This window comes from Thermobia domestica, chromosome 8, assembly GCF_964235325.1.
Source record: "Thermobia domestica chromosome 8, izTheDome1.hap1.1, whole genome shotgun sequence".
Classification (NCBI taxonomy): domain Eukaryota; kingdom Metazoa; phylum Arthropoda; class Insecta; order Zygentoma; family Lepismatidae; genus Thermobia; species Thermobia domestica.
The window spans coordinates 241,616,767-241,637,205 of record NC_137461.1 but is presented as its reverse complement, the minus strand read 5'-3'; the positions used below and the strand labels follow the sequence as shown (position 1 = coordinate 241,637,205).

The 20,439-nt window shown below is 37.4% G+C and overlaps 1 protein-coding gene across 2 annotated transcripts in view; it reads right to left on the bottom strand.

Annotated features, from left to right (window-relative positions):
- Positions 1–3,172: 3,172 nt before the first annotated feature.
- Positions 3,173–20,439, bottom strand: part of LOC145691973 (protein takeout-like) — a 54,860-nt gene continuing 37,593 nt past the window's right edge. For both annotated transcript variants that reach the window (XM_081767272.1, XM_081767271.1), the window contains exons 5-6: positions 15,894–16,043; positions 3,173–3,406 (exon numbers count right to left, since the gene is read on the bottom strand). In XM_081767272.1, coding sequence (XP_081623398.1) covers positions 3,249–3,406; positions 15,894–16,043 — 308 coding nt within the window. In that variant the 3' untranslated portion in view covers positions 3,173–3,248. The remainder of the gene's footprint in view (positions 3,407–15,893; positions 16,044–20,439) is intronic.

Genomic DNA, 20,439 nt, shown 5'->3' with positions numbered 1-20,439 from the left:
TTTTCATAGTCTTTTGTGTTCATTATCACGAGGCCTCCTGATTTGTCAGTGGGTTTTATAATTATGTCCCTTTTTCATTTTAGTTGGTGAAGTGCGTGTCTTTGGCGTAAGGATAGATTTGCTTTGCTTCTTTTTTTTGTAAGAGTTTAAGGATTTTTTCTTGTAGGCAACCTATGTGTTCTTGTATACAGTGGACAGTAAGGTCTGGTTCCTCGTTTTCCCCTTTTAATGGTGGGAGGGCTGATGTTCTATTTTTTGTTTGGGTACTTTCTATTTTTAGTGACATTTGGTAGAGTTTGTTTAGTTTCTATATGAGCTTCCTCAGGTCTCTTTTTAGGTTTGGGTACAAAACCTCGCGGCCAGAACCTCGCGGACCAAAACCTCGCCTGGCCAAAACCTCGCCTCCCAAAACCTCGCGGCCCAAAATCTCGCCGGGCCGAACCTCGCCTGGCCAAAACCTTGCCTCCCCAAAACCTCGCGGGACAAAATCTCGCCTGGGCAAAACCTCGCCGCCCAAAACCTCGCGGGACAAAATCTCGCTTGGCCAAAACCCCGCCTGGCCAAAACATCGCCGCCCAAAACGTCGCGGGCCAAAATCTCGCGGGGCCGAAATCTCGCCACCCAAACCCTCGCGGGCCAAAACCTCGCCTTGCCAAAACTTCGTCTTCCAAAACCTCGCGCCCCAAATATCGCCATATCCAAAATCTCGCCATATCGCCTGACCAAAATGTAAATGTTCCAACAGATGATAAGGATGACGGTATAAAAGACGCTGTTTCAGAAAAAATATGACGGGTATTTGACTAAGTCCCGCGATACCATATGAAAATTCTATTTCTGTATTAGAGGATTTCAATGTGAAGGTAGGGCGACAGGATGTTTTTAAACTGGTTATAGGGAAAGAAAGTCTGCATAAGAAAAATAATGACAACTAACGGGGTGAGTTTCGTGAACTTTGGAACATCCAAAAACTTAAAATTTTAACAAAAATCTAATAATATTTATGAAAGTATGAAATAATATATGTGTTTTTACGACATCCCTTGATTATGTTCTGTAGGTTAAAGGAGACGTAGATGACCAGGATGAAGGAAATGATCGAATAAAGAAAGTGGGAGGAAACGGTAATAACCCGAGAAAGCCCACGCACACGACGTTTTGTATGTTCTTCTTCTTCTTCTTCTTCTTCTTATTATTATTATTATTATTATTATTATTATTATTATTATTATTATTATTATTATTATTATTATTATTATTATTATTATTTGTAATGTGAAATTGCATATCAAGAAACTCATTGGGTAAATTTTAAAGAAAAGTTTCATTTGCGGCGAGGTTTTGGCCACGCGATGTTTTGGGTGGCGAGATTTTGTCCCGCGAGGTTTAAGGCGGCGAGGTTTTGGCCGGCGAGGTTTTGGCCATGCGAGGTTTTGGCCCGGCGAGATTTTGTCCCGCGAGGTTTTGGGCGGCGAGGTTTTGGCCACGCGAGGTTTTGGGCGGCGAGATTTTGTCCCGCGAGGTTTTGGTCGGCGATGTTTCGGCCGCGAGATTTTGTCCGTATCCCCTCTTTTTAGGACCTTGGATTTGTTTCACATGTTGGGCGAAAGGCTAGTCCTTTGTTTAGTACTTCCAGTTGGTCGGGGGTTAAGGTTGTGTACGAGTGATTCTTTTCCTTTTAAATTTTTGTTTCTGGGGTCTGTTCCTTTTCTTTCTTTTCTTTTTGTAGTTACTTACATTGGGTTTGTATGTGTTTTTTCAGTTTAATTGGGGTTACTTATACAATTTTTTTCTCTTTCTAGAATTTTTGGTGGTCCTGAAAATGACCTTTGATTTTGGTAGTGGTTTTCTTTTCTTCTATTTTTGGAAGTTCTTCTGGAACTTCATGAGGTCTTCTATCTATTATCCTCTTGGTCTCTTTGTGTGCTTCTTGATCACTTCTATTGTTTGCAACTTATACCCGAAATCCAGAGGGTTCTGGTTCAGTGTTGTGCTGATAACGATAACATATTCCACTACTATGAAATTGCGACCGAATACAGATCAGTGAAATGGAAGCACAAAAGCATCCAATCGTTGAAGAAATTGTAGACAGCGTCCATACCGCCAAATACATTGCGACAAAAATGAAGTACACCCTGCAGGTTATCCTCAACTTTAGGATAGAATAGAAAAATCAATTGGTTTATCCTTATAATGTCCTCCAGAATCCACGCTTCAAAATTTAAAAGAACCAGGTAAATGTACGTATATGTAGTGTATCTCTCTTTCAACATTACAATTTTTCCTCAGTAGTTTGGATTTGCTTTTGTTGGTAGCTAATGTGCCTGACCCCTATTCGGAGAGTATTTTTAGTGGCAAGACAGTTTTTTTTTGCATATTTTGTCACTTAGGTAATTCGAGCTTGTGACTATTTCAGAAAATTTTTCTTTGGGGAGGAAAGCTTCAAATATACAAGAGATAACCTAGTACTGCAAAAATACTAGTAACCAATGTTGATCGTGATGGGATAAATGCGTTGGAGGGAAATTTCATAGCGTGAGGGGGGATTTCTCCCTTGCGGGTTATTCCTGAAATCATCACTGATTTAAGAGCTAATGAATATGTTTTGCGTCATATCTTTCCGTGTTAATATCAGGTCGCTTGTAACGGTTCTAATTGTTATTAGAGTTAAGTAATTTCATCTGTATAACTGTTTACTAACGAACATTATACAATATTTTAATTCATTCTTAAAGCTCAAGTGGTAGAGCGTTGGCTTCGCATTCGGGAGGTCGCGGGTTCGAATCCCGCTGCCGGCCATCCTGACTGGGGTTTTCCAGGGTTTTCCTCAGTTCTACCAGGCAAATGCCGGGATGGTACCTACTAAACAGACCCTGGCCGACACCTTCCCAAATCCTTCCCATTGTTGTTGTTGTTGTTGTAAGATATCCAGTATAAAATGGCCTCTGAGCTGTATCTGGTGGTTGTTAAATAAATAAATAAATAAATAAATAAATTTAACTTCATTACAATGTACAAAAAGGTACAAAACTCGTTATAAAAAGCAGAAAATCCGTTCTGGTTGACTGCATCAAGAAAAATGGAATTATGTTACAATAAAATGAGAAATACCAATACCAGTTTAAATAAAGAAATTCATAATATTAAATTAAAGACATTCGAACATAGATATGTTTTTATTTATTGTATTAAGAATATACATTTCTTACTGAAATGATATTGACTAAGGTATACAAAACACAGCATTAACAACCCCTTATGAAAATACTGTCTATTGGTAGTTGATGAAATACATTCTTTGTATACTCTTCAAAGACAGTGCCTAGGCTCTCTCCAATTTCTTCTTTCAGCTCCTCCAGAATTAATTTTGAGTTCTCGTTCAGCAGTGCATTTAAGTTATTGCCTATGTCAAAGATAAATCATTTTTTACAAAGTTATAATTTAAAAAGATGCTTGTTTACTATCAATAGGAAATATCTGTTAATGTCTAATTAAAACGTGCGCTATAGAATAACGGGATATAACTTATATGATACCATCTACCAACATTATTAGTATGGAATCAATCTATATTGGACTTTTAAACTTCCTCAGAAATAGTGAGGATTCAAGAAGATTTTCCTGGGGTGCTTTCAATATCCGATGGTTATGGTAATTGCTCTGGTAATCAGGGTGCAAGTATAGTATTGGTGTGACTTGATCTGACAGTGAGTCGGCGCTGTTTGGCTAGAAGGCATCACCTGGCCTGATCACATAGTATGGCGTCACAGGGGTCAATCTTGATTTTGGGAGGGGTATGTTGACCCACCCCTAAATATTGGGAGAGGTGCATTTGATTTACCCTTAAATTTTGTAAATTGAAAAATTTATAAATTTGATAATGTAGTATAGGAGGGGTGCATACCCCTCTAAGTTTAGTAGGTCATATCGCTCTTTCATGGGTAAAAAATTGACAAAAATTTAATATTCGGAGTTTTTGACCAATTTTATCCTCTTTCATGAGGCTTTATTACCTTATATGGTTATTTAATTGAGTACTGGGGTCCATTCGTTTTCATAATACGTGGATACATTGATAAACTATTTTCAAGTTTTGGGATGCGTACATAAGATCACATCTTTAATTTGGAAAGTATCAAAGAACATATGTTGGAAAATCTTCTTTAGGACCAAATTGACAGTTCTCTAGGACATAAAATTTGAGTGCTCCGTCTTGTTCCCTTTTATGGGTATACAAAATTAACAAAGATTCAAACTTTCTACATTTTTACCTAATTTATTCCCTTTGTTGAGAATGTATCTCGTTATATGATTACATGTTTGAATATAGATGATTCATTGACTTTTATGTAAGTCATGGGTGTATTGATGCACTCCTCTGAGCTTTTATGGAGAGATACATTGGTTCATCCCTTAAATTTGTTATTGTCGTTATTGGTGTCATTATATCTAAGCAAAACCAAAAGTGAAAAAGAGTGAATGCTTTGCAATAATTTTCCAGGCGAAAAAAAAAGTGTTATGTGGTGTTAAAGAAACTGAAGTTACCAACAAAAGAATACAGAAAGTTTCTGAAGGAAAAACATGAAAAATATGTAACAAGAGAGGATCCAGAAGGATTAGCCAATATCGTATAAAGATTAATCAGTTGTTGAAACATTGTATGTGAAATTACTTTACCAAATATTTAATGTACACAGTGTGAATACGTCAAAGTATAAAAAATGAAATATTTCTGTTTTATGTCCTACGGTATGCCGGTTAGGCTAAAGGAGACGCTGATGATGAGAAATAAACGAAATGGTATAGAATGAAGAAAGTGGGAGGAAACGGGAAAACCCCTAGAAAACCCACGAGCACGGTGTTTGTCCGCCACAAATTCCACACGGCTCTAGCTGGGATCAAGCCAGAAACCCCAAGCATCAGAGGTCAACGTTCTACCAGTGAACCGCGACCCCTGATGATGTATGAAGGGGTGATATGTTTATGTACTTTATTTACAAATCACACATATCACATCCAAAGCTAATGAACTGTATGATTAAACCCATTTTACTGATTCACCCAGATATCATGAAGGAACGAGAAATAAGACTTGACGAATATTTTAGATGTTACTTGCTTCAATTCTTATTCAAAAGTACATGCGTTAATATGATAAATATAACATGCTTTGTTCATATGTTAATATACTGATATAATACTTAAATATTAGTACAATGAATTACTTATCTTAACATCTTTCTGCAGTAATCGTTGCTAGCTTGCTGCTAAACCACATGGTTGCTTGCTAAACTGTCATACTTTGTCTTCGGTCACACATAAACTGAGTAGCACTCTAAAACACTGTTAAGAACATGTAAATCTTGTCTATTAATGAACATGAGTGCTTCTCTAAAAACTATGAAAAATATGCTTTTCTAAAACTATGAATGAATATGTTTGCCTAGTTGAACTTCGAAGCACATTTTCGAATGCACAGACACACCTTGAACAGCACACTGAAGACACTGTTGCCAGGCCAATGCAAAAACAACTCACTAAAACTCACCAGAAAAATCACTAAAAGAATCACAAAGAATTCACTAAACCACTAAACTATATACAAAAAAATGAAACTAATATGAATAAAAATGATGCACATATGCAAGCTTATCCATCCTCCCCCTCCTTGATTGGACACAATCAATTAATATTCTAGGGGTAAAGGAATTAGCTTAGCAACACTACGCCGAAAAATGCCACTTTTACACTTCACAGTTGCCACTCGCACTAAATTATCACTGCCCGGATGAACTTCTTCAATCACACCTAACTTCCACACTTGAGGAGGAACATTGTCTTCTTTTAACAATACGACCATGCCCGGTTGTAGATTAGGCTGAGCTGACTTCCATTTTCTTCTTTGTTGTAACTGGTTGAGGTAATCCCTTGACCAACGTTTCCAAATATGCTGCTTCATTTGTTGAATCCGTTGCCATCTTCCTAATCTGTTGATAGGTACGTCCAGTAGATCTGGTTCCGGAAGGCTGAGAAGTGTATCTCCCATTAAAAAATGTCCTGGACTGAGATACATTGGATCTGTAGGATCGTTGGAAATGGCTGTCAATGGTCTTGAATTTAGAATGGCTTCAATTTGAATAAGTAACGTGTTCAACTCTTCGTATGTCAGACTTGCAGTTCCTGCTACACGCCGTAGGTGGTACTTCATGGATTTTATTGAACTTTCCCATGACCCCATGTGAGGAGATCTGGCAGGAATGAATTTCCATTCTAAACCTTCTTGAGCTGAGTATTCCAGGATGTCCTTTCGGTTAGTCTTAGATTCAAAAAATTGTTGCAATTCTCGATTGGCGCCAACAAAGGTTGAACCATTGTCGCTACAGATAGATAAGCATTTACCTCGCCTAGCAACAAATCTCTTCAATGCTGCGATGAAAGCTTGAGAAGTTAAGTCTGAAACTATTTCTATGTGAACTGCTCTAGTGGCTAAACAGATGAACAACGCTGCATAGACTTTCATTTGAATTTTGCTGCGAATCGTGGGCTTGACATTAAAGAATCCTACGTAGTCCACTCCCACGTGTACAAATGGTCTTGCTTCATTTACTCTTTCCTTGGGTAAATGTCCCATTAACTGTGATGAACTTGTTGATCTCCACTTGAAACAAACCAAACAATTGTGTACTATTGCTTTGACCATCTTCTTAGCTCTTGGAATCCAATATCTGGTACCCAAAGATGCAATAAGAAGCTGTGGTCCTGCATGAAGCAACCTTTTATGTTCTTCTTTGACTATCAGATGGGTGAAATGATGACCTGCAGGTAGGATGAATTGGTGCTTGTTGTCGTACTCCAAGTTTGAATGTTCCAATCTTCCTCCTACTCTTAGCATTCCTTCCGTGTCCAGAAATGGAAAAAGATCCTTGATTGGGCTCTTTGTTGAGACTTCCATTTGTTGCTGCAAGTTCAATATTTCTTGATGATAGGTAGTATGTTGTACTATCTTGATACATCTGTGTAACGCTAAACGAAGTTCCGAAGCGTCAAGACTATCGGTTTTTCTTTCTAATTTCTTGGAAAGACAATTATGTTTGAATCGCAAACAATATGCTACTACTCTCAACATTTTGTTTAACGATGAATACCTTTTCATAAAGCTTGTTTCATGAACTGCCACCAAACTTATCATGACTTTCTTCTCTTCTGGAATATTAGCTGGCTCATTTTGTTCTTGACATGGCCATTCTGCTGTGTGAAGAAACTCTGGACCATGCCACCATTCTCGAGACTGAATAAGAGTATTGGGATCCGCTCCTCGACTAACTATGTCTGCCGCATTTTCTTTACTAGGCACGTGGTGCCATTGATTGATTGATGTGATTCTCTGAATTTGAGCCACCCTGTTGGATACAAATGTCTTCCAACGATTGGGAGGTGATTTGATCCATGACAAAACTATCGTCGAGTCTGTCTACAGGTGTATACCACTGACCTCTATATTCAATATGGATAGCGTTTTGTCTATTAGCTTCGAAAGTAACAGTGCTCCACATAATTCCAATCTAGGCAAAGTTTGCTTCTTCAGTGGTGCAACCTTCGACTTTGAACAAAGTAAATTGACTTCAATGTTTCCTTGTTCGTCTATAGCCCTGATGTACACTACTGCTCCAAAATTTTCTTCACTTGCATCGCAAAAACCATGTAATTGAATTTCCTTAACGTTCTCCGAAGACATTACGTTTCTTGTAATTTGTATCTTCGCCATCGCAGGTAACCAAGACATTAATTGATTCCACTCAACTTGTAGGACTGTGTCTAATGGGTCATTCCAATCCATCCCTGTCTTCCACAACTTCTGTAAGAAATTCTTGTATTTGATGACAATTGGAGCGATTAGACCTAATGGATCGAAGATAGATGACACTATGCTGACGACTTGTCTTTTTGTCATTGCAACATTACTTTCTACTGCAGTTCCGTGTTTACAAATTTTGTTCGAAATTATAAGTTTGTCTGTTAATGGAATCCATGCTATTCCTAAAGTCTTAACACCGTCTTGCTGACCAAGTATGATTGGCTGTTGTTTTTCCCTGAAGTCTTCGGGAACTCCTTGAAGTACTTCTTCTTTGTTAGAACTCCATTTACAAAGCTTGAAACCTGCTCTGCTTAAAATATTAATAAGATCCTTCTGTAGTTCTAAGGCCTTTGACACGTTTGGTACTGATTTTAACACATCATCAATGTAGAAATTGTGTTTTATTACTTCTGCCGCTTCTGGAAATTCTTTGGAATTTTCCTCCGCTATTTGCTTCAGACATCTTGTTGCCAAGAAGGATGCTGACGAAGTCCCGTACGTCACTGTTTGTAACTCACACGACTGGATCGGTTCTTCTACTGAATTTCTCCAAAGGATGCGTTGTAAACACTTGTCCTCATCATGAATTAATATTTGGCGGTACATTTTCTCTAAGTCTGCTGTAAATGCAACTGGATACAACCGAAACCTTAAAATAATGGAGTACAAGTCATCTTGAACAATTGGCCCAACTTGAAGAATGTCATTCAATGATTTGCCATTAGACGTTTTTGCACTTGCATCAAAAACCACTCTTAATTTAATTGTTGTACTGTCCATCTTGAATACAGGATGATGTGGAAGATAACAACTGCTGCTGCTGTTCACGTCTTCTTCTGTAACTTTTCGCATGTGACCCAAACTTAAATACTCATCCATGAAGGCGGCATATTGTTTATGAAACTCAGGATTTTGTAGCAATCTTCTTTCAAGCTGCTTAAATCTTTGTAGTGCCATGTTGTAAGACTCTCCTAAAGCTGCATTCTCTTCCTTCTTTGGTAATTTGACAATAAATCTTCCATCTCCATTTCTGGTTGTATTTTTTAAAAAATGCTTCTCGCAATTTTCTTCTTCCGGCGTGTAAATCTTAGTCTGAAGATCTTCGAGTTCCCAGAATTTTCTCAATTGTGTATCCAAGTCTGTCTCCATCTGAGCAAAACATGAAATTACCGACTGGTTGGCTTCTTCGGGTATTGAAGGCATATTTCCGACGACAACGTATCCTAGCTTCGTTTCCTGCAAAACTGGATAATGTCCTTTTCTAGTCTTCTGGCCTGGCTCGAGGAGACTGTAGAATAACCCCGCACCTATAAGCATGTCCACTGACGACGAGCGATTAAAATTTGGATCGGCTAAGCAAATATCCTTTGGCAAGTTCCAATTACTGTAATCGATATCCTTAGAAGGTATGCAACCTGTAATGTTTGGCAATACTAAACAATCGACCACTGCATTAAAATCACATGTTCTTGAATAAATATGAACTTTAACACTGTACTGAGCTTCGGAGGTTACAGAATTGATACCTCTAATGGGAACACGATTTTTCGTTTTCTTGAGGCCTAATCTATGAACTAAAGCTTCACTTACAAAATTCGATTGAGACGCTGCATCTAATAACACTCTGCATTGTTGAAAACGACCTTTAGTGTCTGTTACGTTAACTAACGCTGTTGCTAATAAGACTTGCTGACCATAATTAATCTTAAATGAGCAATAAGAGTCCTGTGGTTGAACTTTAACCTGGTTCTGTTCCTTAACTTTAGGTACATTAGTATTATTGTTATTTGTTTTGCTTGAACTGTCTTTGTTAGTAGCCTCCTGAGCAGTATCTTCATGCAACAGTGTATTATGCTTAAAATTACATTTCTTACAAGTACTTGATTTGCATGCCTTTACTTGATGTTTATTACCTAAGCAATTAAAACATAGTTTATTTTGCTTCACGAGCTCCTTTCTTTGATTAATGTTAGCACTCAGAAATTCTGGGCAACGAAAAACAGCATGCGTTTCTTTGCTACGGCAAATATTACATGCATTTGGAAGCACAGTAACAAACGCATTCACTTGACTGTTATTCTTTCTTTTTGCTTTGGAATCTACACTTTTGTTGTCATAAATACTTTCAGATTGAGTAGGACGAATGTTTTCTAACATTTGACAACGACCTTCTAAAAATGAAAATAATTCCGATAACGATGGAAAGGAGTCACTACTTTGCTCAGCTTCCCATTCCCTTTTGCTTGCCGAATCAAGTTTTTCTACTAAATGTTGTGTTAGGAGTACGTCATGCAAAGGTTTGTCCAAATTCAATGCTTCAAGGGCTTGAAAATTACTACGTGCAGTATTTACAAATTGTCTAATGTCTTTAGCGTTTTCTTTCGTTACTGGCTTGATATTGAGCAACCCTCGTACATATGTCGAAGCTATCAACCGTTTGTTTTCGTAGCGTTCAACAAGAAGCTTCCATGCGATTTCGTAATTAACTTCTACTGTAGGCAGATTTGCTATTAATGTAAACGCTTCTCCCTTGAGCGATGTGCGCAAATATTGAAACTTACAAACTGTACTTAATGATTCGTTATTGTGAATAAGGGAAATGAAAATGTCCTTAAAGGGCGACCATTCCTCGTATTTACCGCCAAATGTGGGCAAGGAAATTTTAGGCAACTGTACTGAATTGCTAGAATTTGTAGCTTTGTTATTTGCTGTCCCTGAATCCGTTTTTTGTTCAAAACTATCAATAAATTCTTGTAACTTAACCTTTGAATCATAATACAGTTCCTCGAATGTAATTCTGTGCGTTTCTTGTTCACCCGTCTCATCCAAGAGCTCTATTTCTGACTGTATTTCATCAAACTTAATAAAAACCCCTTCAAGTGCAACTAGCCTCGTTCTTGCTTCTTGTATGCTAGGTTTATTTTCATTCTGTAGTTTTTGAAGAAATGTCTGTATTCTTGTTGCCTGACCTTTGACCGAAGCACGTTTCTTAATTAATTGACCCAACTGCACTTCTGCCATTGTTTTAGTCCTTCTTTTTTAACTACACAAAGCGCTGACAATATATTTTTCTTTTTTTTTTTTTACTTCTGAGTGACCTACAAACGTGTAACCTTGAATTCAGCTGGGTTGAATGCACACACACCACTTTACTGATATGAACAGCTCTGTTCTGCTTATGACAGCAGCACCCACACAAACACACACGAGAACAAAAAATTCAAAGTCACGTTTCTCGTTCAGATATCCGGTGGACGGAGGACCAAAAAAATGATGATGTATGAAGGGGTGATATGTTTATGTACTTTATTTACAAATCACACATATCACATCCAAAGCTAATGAACTGTATGATTAAACCCATTTTACTGATTCACCCAGATATCATGAAGGAACGAGAAATAAGACTTGACGAATATTTTAGATGTTACTTGCTTCAATTCTTATTCAAAAGTACATGCGTTAATATGATAAATATAACATGCTTTGTTCATATGTTAATATACTGATATAATACTTAAATATTAGTACAATGAATTACTTATCTTAACATCTTTCTGCAGTAATCGTTGCTAGCTTGCTGCTAAACCACATGGTTGCTTGCTAAACTGTCATACTTTGTCTTCGGTCACACATAAACTGAGTAGCACTCTAAAACACTGTTAAGAACATGTAAATCTTGTCTATTAATGAACATGAGTGCTTCTCTAAAAACTATGAAAAATATGCTTTTCTAAAACTATGAATGAATATGTTTGCCTAGTTGAACTTCGAAGCACATTTTCGAATGCACAGACACACCTTGAACAGCACACTGAAGACACTGTTGCCAGGCCAATGCAAAAACAACTCACTAAAACTCACCAGAAAAATCACTAAAAGAATCACAAAGAATTCACTAAACCACTAAACTATATACAAAAAAATGAAACTAATATGAATAAAAATGATGCACATATGCAAGCTTATCCAACCCCTACGTCAAAGTATGATCATTGCTTGTAAAACTGTACGATAAAAGTTGTTGAGTCGAGTTGAATTTGAGTTTAACGCCCCTTTCAGCATCGAGGCTATGTGAGACGGGACCTACTGATTAAGGTGGAATCCGAACCACACGAGCTCCTACCGGGAACCGAACTTGGGTCTTCCACGTCAAAGGCGTGTACGCTAACCGCTTAACCACGAAAGAAATCAGTAAAAGTCGTTATTCCAGCAATTAAATTGCATTTGTAAATGTTACTCAAGATAATATATTCGAGGTGCAGCATAACTTATACAATAAAAAAATCAATGTTCAAAGCAAGGCAGACTTGTATGTTGATAATACGTGCTTACAGGTCAGTAGTCAACCCAAACATATAGTGGGGATGCGGTAGAAGTTAGGTGGACCCGATCTAACCATATCAAAGTTCATGATCATATTATAGTTCATTTGAAACCTACCGTGAAATTTTTAAAGGACCAGTAAAAATTTAGAAGAAGTTCGTCCCCCATGTTACAAACCTGTGTGGGTATTATTAAAAGAAAGCGTAATATCTCTAGCAAGGTCTACCTCAAGAACTGGACACGGAAAGCATTTAAAGTAAGAGGCAGTGTAGCGAGGAATCGATCAGTTTAGCGACTAGAGTACTTAAATAATCAGCTCATCGATGGTGTCTTCTACAGAGAAGAATTACAGATGTTACCTCCATCTTCAATGTCATTGTTCGATTAATATTGTATACAAGAACAGAAGGTTTCAGAAAAGACTATCTCTTCCAGTATAAATTATATCCTGCCTCACTTAATACGTGGATCCCTACATCTTTATTAAAGGAGAACAAGATTGAAACTATTAAGATTTTTACGTCACACTTTCCAGTAATAATTCTATGGGCTATTTTCTATAAAATACAATGACTTCATACATCATTAGAATTTCGCCAGAAATGATATGTGACAGTTGTGGAGATTCATTACTCACATTCTTTGCTGATCATAGACTCTGAAAACATTAAAATGTAAAGGTAACCAAGAAAGTTCTGTCCCTTTTTGTAGAGGTCTGTGTTTCATTGGCTCTCACACCGTGAGTTGAATGCAAATGGAAATAAGATGAAAGTCAGTTGTTGGTGGGTATTTCCAACATACTGCCTAGTTGTGGCAGTTCAGTTACAGCGGGAACGTGCGCAAGAACAGATGAAATGGGACCTCCACAGAGCGTCATAAGCATGTGTAAGCTGTACGAGTTCAAACTGGGGTCAAACGGGCTGCAGCGGGACGGAAGATATGCCATGCGTTTGGTGAGAGTGTCGTGACTACGTGAACAATGCAGCGGTGGTTAAACAAGTTTAAGGACTGTGACGAAGCACTCGGAGATGCACCACGTGCCGGAAGACAAACACATGCACAAAATGAAGTTTTTCAGGGAGTAATTGAGGTGAACAGTGGCCAGACGAATGAGGAACTGAGACTACAATTCAGTGTGAGTGGAAAAACCATTCGGCAGCACCTCCATCAACTTAGGAAGCACTACAAGTTGGGTCGATGTGTCTCACATGTTTGACTCCGGGTCAGAAGGCACTTATGTTTCTTTGCTATTTTGTCTGAGGAAGGAGCCATTTGTGGACAGGGTGTTGTCATGTGATAAAAAGTGGGTCTTGTACGAAACTCCACGGAATCGTCATTACTGGTTAGCATGGCATAAACCAGTTCCAAAACAGCCGAAACCAGCACTGCACCAAAAGAGGGTCCTCCTCTGTGTTTGGTGGACTGCTAGCAGATATCGTGCATCGGAAACTGCTAGCAGATGGTCAGAGCAACAATGCAACAGTACACTGTCAGCGGTTGAGCCGTGTTGAAAGAAAACTCCAACTTTGGAGCCAGCACTTCTGAATCGCAAAGGGGTCCTCCTGTTACAGGACAACGCTAAGCCCCACGTGGCTAGGATGACCCGAGACACCACTCTACGCCTTGGATGTGGAACATTATTGCATCCTCCATACTCCCCGGACATTACACCGTCCGATAATCATCTATTCCATTTCTTGGACAATCACCTTAGAGGACGCCAGTTCAAATCTTTAGTAGAGGTGCAAAATGCACTTGATGCTTCTTCACTTCACGGCCCACCAAGTTCCACCGCGATGGAATCCATGGCTTTCCAGAATATTGGCAGTAGGTCGTCGATTATTTTTGATCTTCCAGGTACGTCTTAGGTGACATATCGATGTTCGAAGGTGATGGATTAAAAAGCGATAGAACTTTCTTGGTTACCTCTATATAATACAAGTCATTCAGTCGTGTTAAAGAACCATGCAAGATAGTAATGACCCCTGCACCATATTATAACCATATTATATGAGATCTTATTCATCCAATTAATACACAACATAAACAAAGAAAATAATTCATTTCCTTTGATGCAGCTAATAATGTGTGCCTGATAAGTCATCCCAACGAAGACATTCTTACTTCTTCATAAATTTCGCTTAGTATTAATTTAGTTCTTTGAGTTGTACCGAAAGGAGATTTTAAAGATATGTAAAAGGAGATTTTAAAGATATTCGTCTGATATACAATTAAGTCTGATATACAATACCACCTGTAGTGTATTCTACTTTAATATCTCTAAAAAAATGTTTTCTCATTCTGGTGTTCTATTGGGTAATTGTTCTGGTACTATTGTATAGAACATGACGTCATGTCTAGCTCCGTGATTTGAATTCCTTCTGCCGTTTGTCAGATTGACTTCAAGTCGGGTGCGTATTGGTTGGACTTTTTTAAAGTGTAAAATTGTGCCTCGCAATTCAATGGACAACGAGGGAATGGATCTAAGACGGAAGTGTTCAGTTATTTAGGTCTGTAGTTTGTGATTGATTTTTTTATTATATTTTTTCCTCTAGTGTTTTCTTTTCTTTTTTTAATATATGATATTTTGTGCTTGTGAAACTTCCTGCCATCGTTCGCTCCCGAGTTGACCATTGGAAGTTGCCCTTTACATCTACAGGTAAAAGTAGTTTTGATTTAATGTATAATTAAATTAAATTATTTTTGCTAATTTGATATTCAACTACTGTTACTACCATGTTACATATATAGAGAGAGATATAAGTTAATTGAAATTGAAATTTGAGGATAGAGACTATATATTTACATCTTGTTCTATATGAGCTTCACTTATATACGTATATATATTTTTGTTGTTTACTTGTTCTCTGTTATCTCCTTAATATATTGTTCATTGGTATACCTATTAATTGTAGAATTGTACGTCTACTCTGACATAATATTGAATTTATCATCGCTGTAGATACAACAGTACCATTGCTGCGGATTGTAAATATAGATTCTGTGAATCATACATTTGTAAGTAATGCCGTACAAATACTTAATCCTGTACATTATATCTTGGTGAAAAAAAAAGATCAAGCAAATACAAATCGGCATAACGTCGTATGTCACACAGATCATCGTATGTCATTCATCTTTGGAACTGTGTGTACTAAACTATATTTCCGTTGTTGTTGGCATGATTGATCCGATTTGCAATACTACCAAAAGCAAGCGATATCTAACATAGAAAATGTCTATGTCAGATGTCCCTATTAAACAGGACATGGAATTCTTATTTTCCTTGACGGCTTGTATCGTTCAGTGTTCCTATTGATGAAGCAAGGAGCTTAAACTATAAAACAATGATATTAAAATCAGGTGCCAATATGATTAACGTTGTTGTATTATTGAATTAATCGCTGGAAGGCTCGTTTAGTCAACATATGCATATCAACAATCGACTAGAAGTCCAAGGTGTGGTATGTACAGGGCATTCGAATTTGGGGAATTCGAAGTATAACTATTCATTATAGAACACAATGATTTGTATATTTCAGAGTGAAGTCTCTTGTACACTGTTCCCTTGCGGTTTTATTTCCCACGCGGTGTGTGTTGGGAAACTTATAGAACACATGGCATTTTTAATTCAAGTGGAATTTCTCAGAAGTGACGTGACATGAGCGAAAGAACAACTATTATTTAAAATAAAATGTAGAATACGTACTTAGAACCTTATTTCCTATAATGAGTCCATTATACTGAAAATAAGCTTTCTTGGCATTGAACCGTACAGATAATTTCTCAATTTCCCAATAGAGTCCATCGGTCTTTGATACTGGTCTTGATTGAAGCTGGAAGATGGCGTCCACGTCATCTATGGAAATGAAAAGTAGTATCTTAAGTTTTAACGAAATACAAGGCATTATTTACGTAATTAGTAAATAACTTAAAATCCAGTCACTTGCAATTCAGTAAATTATTTACATTTGGATAAAGGTGATTCATTTACAGGATAAATATGTAAAAGTTCCCATTTGTTAATTACTAAATTTATTCAATAAATAAGAACAAAATCACGTGTAAGCTGAATATGATTAATTTAATTTATATTTGTATTAGGCATATGTCGGGCAGATGGGGGCCAGCATTTATTATCAACAATTGTTACTTCATGGTAAATTTTCAGTACTTTTTAAAATTAAGGTTACTTTTGGTTAGGTTATGTTAAAGCAAATAGTCTATCATCCCCTGATTGCACCCAGTGATTTTCGATATCACTACAATCACCTTTTCGTCACATGGAATGATTTCTCCTGTACACATTTTTTTTTTACCTACTTTGGACCCCATCTGTCCGAAGTAACCCGTATTATATGTAATTCAATTAAAATACATAAAGAAACTATTTTTTTCAGGTATGTGATATACGAGAGAGAGAGAGAAAGTATAGGGGAGGAGCCAGGGGTCCTCCATGTGCACCCCCCTGATCCTTTGCGACATATATTTTTATATTACTTACAGCCCAAGGAAAATTTTAAGCCATGTTCCCAAAAAAGAAAACTGGCTCTACTATAAAATAGCGGGCCTTTCTTTTTAACCTTTATAAGACCAGCAGGTATTTCACTGAAAGCGTAGACCTTCACTTTGACGGTCCTAGAGATTCCCCTAATTATCACAGGGCCATGAATAATACCTCGTTGGAAAGCTTATTTTACGTAGATTCCAATGAGGTAACAAGTGAGGATATTGTGCGTTATTTGTAGAAGAATAAGAGGAAGAAACCCCGCAAAAAATCTAAAAAAAAAGGACACTTTCTGGAAATCGTGGAATGCTGGCAACACTTGCTACCATTGTACGCAGGCAAAATCACTCTAATGTATACACTGTACCTTGGTGTCAATAATATTTAAAAATCATATACATTGGTGCAATAGAAAGCGAGATAAAAATTCGATACTCGTCAGTACTGAGGACCACCCTGAATAAGGTTTTTTAAGGGCTAGAAGTGGTACTCATATTGATGACTCTGATGATCTCCCTATTTAACACAGGACCATGAACTACATTTCGTTGCAAACTTTTTTCAACACGAAACTCAAGTCCAGCGAAGTAACATTTGTACAGATTGTAGGATATTTGTAGAAGAGGAGGAAGAAGAAACTCAAGAAATTGAAATATATATTGGGAACAACTGCACTGGCAAGACTTGCTATTATCTTACGCAAACAAAATTACACTAATGTGTACATTATATTTTTATATTAACAGTATCCAAAAATTATAGATATTGGCGGAATAGAAAGCAGGATAACAGCTTGATACCCAATAGTACTGAAGATCGCCCTGTATGAGGCGTTTGAAGGTCTGAATATGACAGGTTGACGACCTAGTGACCCCTTCCCCCCGTTACCGTGTAAAGGTGGACATTTCACTCATATTTTGAAATTACCCAATGCGCAAGAACGGATTGATAAGTTACTGGAAGTAAAGAGAAAAAGACAGTTACAAACGTCACCAACCGAGAAAGACTTGATGAGATCTGTTCCCAAATTCCAGATACTGTGCAAGAAAGAGATGGTTATCACAGGGGGTGTTATCAAAAATTTACCAAAAACCTTGATCAACTTAAAGCTGAAACATCTACCTCCTCAGTCCAAGATGAGAAGAGTCACTCAACGTCACGACGATCAGTCTAAAGATCGAATCCTCTTCCAGCCTGATTGCATTTTCTGTAATGTAGTTGAACCTAAACGCATTTATAAGAATAAAGCCAGAACAAGTGAAAAAACATCTCTCTTCGAGTATGGTGGTGGAGACACTGTTCTAATATGTGCTGAAGCGAAAGGTGATGAAAAGCTTTTAAGGAGAATCAGAAATGATGATTTATTTGCAGTTGAAGCCAGATTTCATCCATCTTGTAGGAAGACTTACTGTAATATTGATACCCATTGGAGAACTAAAAATGAAGAACAAAAGCTGATACAAATGCAGATGGAGGAAGCACACAAAAATGCTTTTGAAGTAGTTCTTGAAGAGGTTAGAATGAAAGTCATACAACTCAAATTGATTATGAAACTTAAAGATTTGAATGGTTTGTACATTGCAGAATTAGAAAAGTCAAATTGTTGGAATCCAAACCATAGATCTGAGAAACTAAAGGCAAAATTATTGAAACATGAAATCAGCCAACACATCTCATTTACTCAGAGCAAGTGTTTTCAAGCTATCCTTGTTTACAGTAAGTCCTTGATACTGATACCGCAGTCCAAATGGCTTTTCAACTAGGATCAGAGAATAGCATTGAGAATGCGGCCAGAAATCTTCATGATTCTATCATTAGAATTTTCAGAGCGGAAGGAGACCTTAAGGGGCCACCAACGGCAAAAGAACTTGACCAAGATGTCAAACTTCCGAAGAATTTCGAAAATTTTCTGTCCATTGTCATGTCCAACAGAAAGGAAAAACAAAGTGATAAAACCAAGAAACTTATTTCTTCAATAGGCCAAGACATCTGCCGAGCCACAACCAAGGGACAATTGAAGATGCCAAATCATGTGTTACTCTGCCTGAGTCTTAGACATTTATTTCGAAGCAAGGAACTAATAATCCTCCTCAACAAACTGGGTCATTGTGAATCGTATTGGTTTAGTTTAGAGGCAGAGACTGCAATGGCTAATGAGGTTTTGAACAAATCTTCTGTTGTATCTGATGCTATTGTAATGAGGCCAAGTGGGAAATTTCTTTTTCATTCTGAGCTTGATAATTTTGACCAAAATGTGAATGAATTGACAGGTGCTGGCTCTGTTCATACAGCTCATGGAATAATGCTGCAGGAAGTAGAGGAAGATGACATCAGAAGTGAATGTATCAAAGATACAGAAGTGATGACCAAACAGATAAGCTTGAATTTAACAATTAACCATGAGTTACCTGATTGCTTTGTACACATTCGAAACAGTCCTAAGTTAGTAATACATCAAATTCATTATTCAGAGGGGGAATCAGCTTTCTCAAGAAGTCTTCAAAACAACTTGTGTTGGGTGGGGCTAAGGTCTCAGAAAACATCCGATTTGAATAAAATACCTGGATGGAGTGGATTTCAGTCAATCGCTGGTGAGCCACCCAAGAAGCTCGCAATCATAGGTTACTATCCAGTCATTTACAAGCCAACCACAGACTACAGTACAGTGAAGGAATGTTTGAGATTAGCAGAAGAAGCTTCTCAAGCTGTTGGGCAAGATTATGTAATCACAACCTTTGACTTAGGTGTGTGCATGAAAGCATTTCCATTAATTTGGAACTCTCCTTTGGAATACTGGAAGCACATTTTTCTTTTAGGCACCTTTAATTTAACATGTGCCTATTTCTCAGTTATAGGAAAGAAAATGATAGGGTCAGGTTTAGATGATATTATGATAGAAGCTGGACTAATGACATTGGGATCGATGAAAGGAGTATTGAGTGGCAAGAACTACAGTAGAGCTATGCATTGCTATAAAATAGTTCTTGAAGCTTTGGAAAGAATGCTTCTCAAAACCTTTCAGTTTAATAAAAAAGATGATTTGAATATGTTGGAAAATTTGAAAGATTATTTTAAGCAAGCAATATTAGAACCCAATCATGACAGCATTAATTTGATCATGCAGAATGAAAAAGTTGCTCACTTTTATAAATAATATCAAGATTTCATACAAGAAGTTAAAAAAGGATCACTTGGTAAAACAGCTCAGTTTTGGGTGTCATTTATGGATCATGTGTGGCTGGTTTTGCAACTTCATGAAGCTGTTAAGAAAAATAACTTTTATCTGTATGCAGATTGTTTACATTTAATGTCACCTTTGTTCTTTAGCTACTCTACTCAAAACTATGCACGATATACTACAATGGTTTCAGTTATGATAGCTAACATTGAACATACTCACCCAGGTGCAAAGGAACTGTTAAAAATGGGTGCTTTCAGTGTTGCGAAGAGTATGGTTCCAGGGTGTAGAACAGATGTAGATAAAACCATGGAAGAAACATTCATGAAGCATGCAAAGTCAAGAGGAGGTGCTGGAGGTAGTGGAATAGGGTTGACCGGAATCACAAGGAACTATGGTGCATACCAAAGATGGATAATTACAACACATATGCGTTCGGAAATGTTAGGAGCAACTTTGCATATGGCTGGTATCAAAAGTAGAAAAGGAAATATTCATCGAGACTTAGGAACATCAGCAACTGAAAGAGGGCACAATAAAGTATTGCGAGTAATAGAAGCTTTCGAAGGT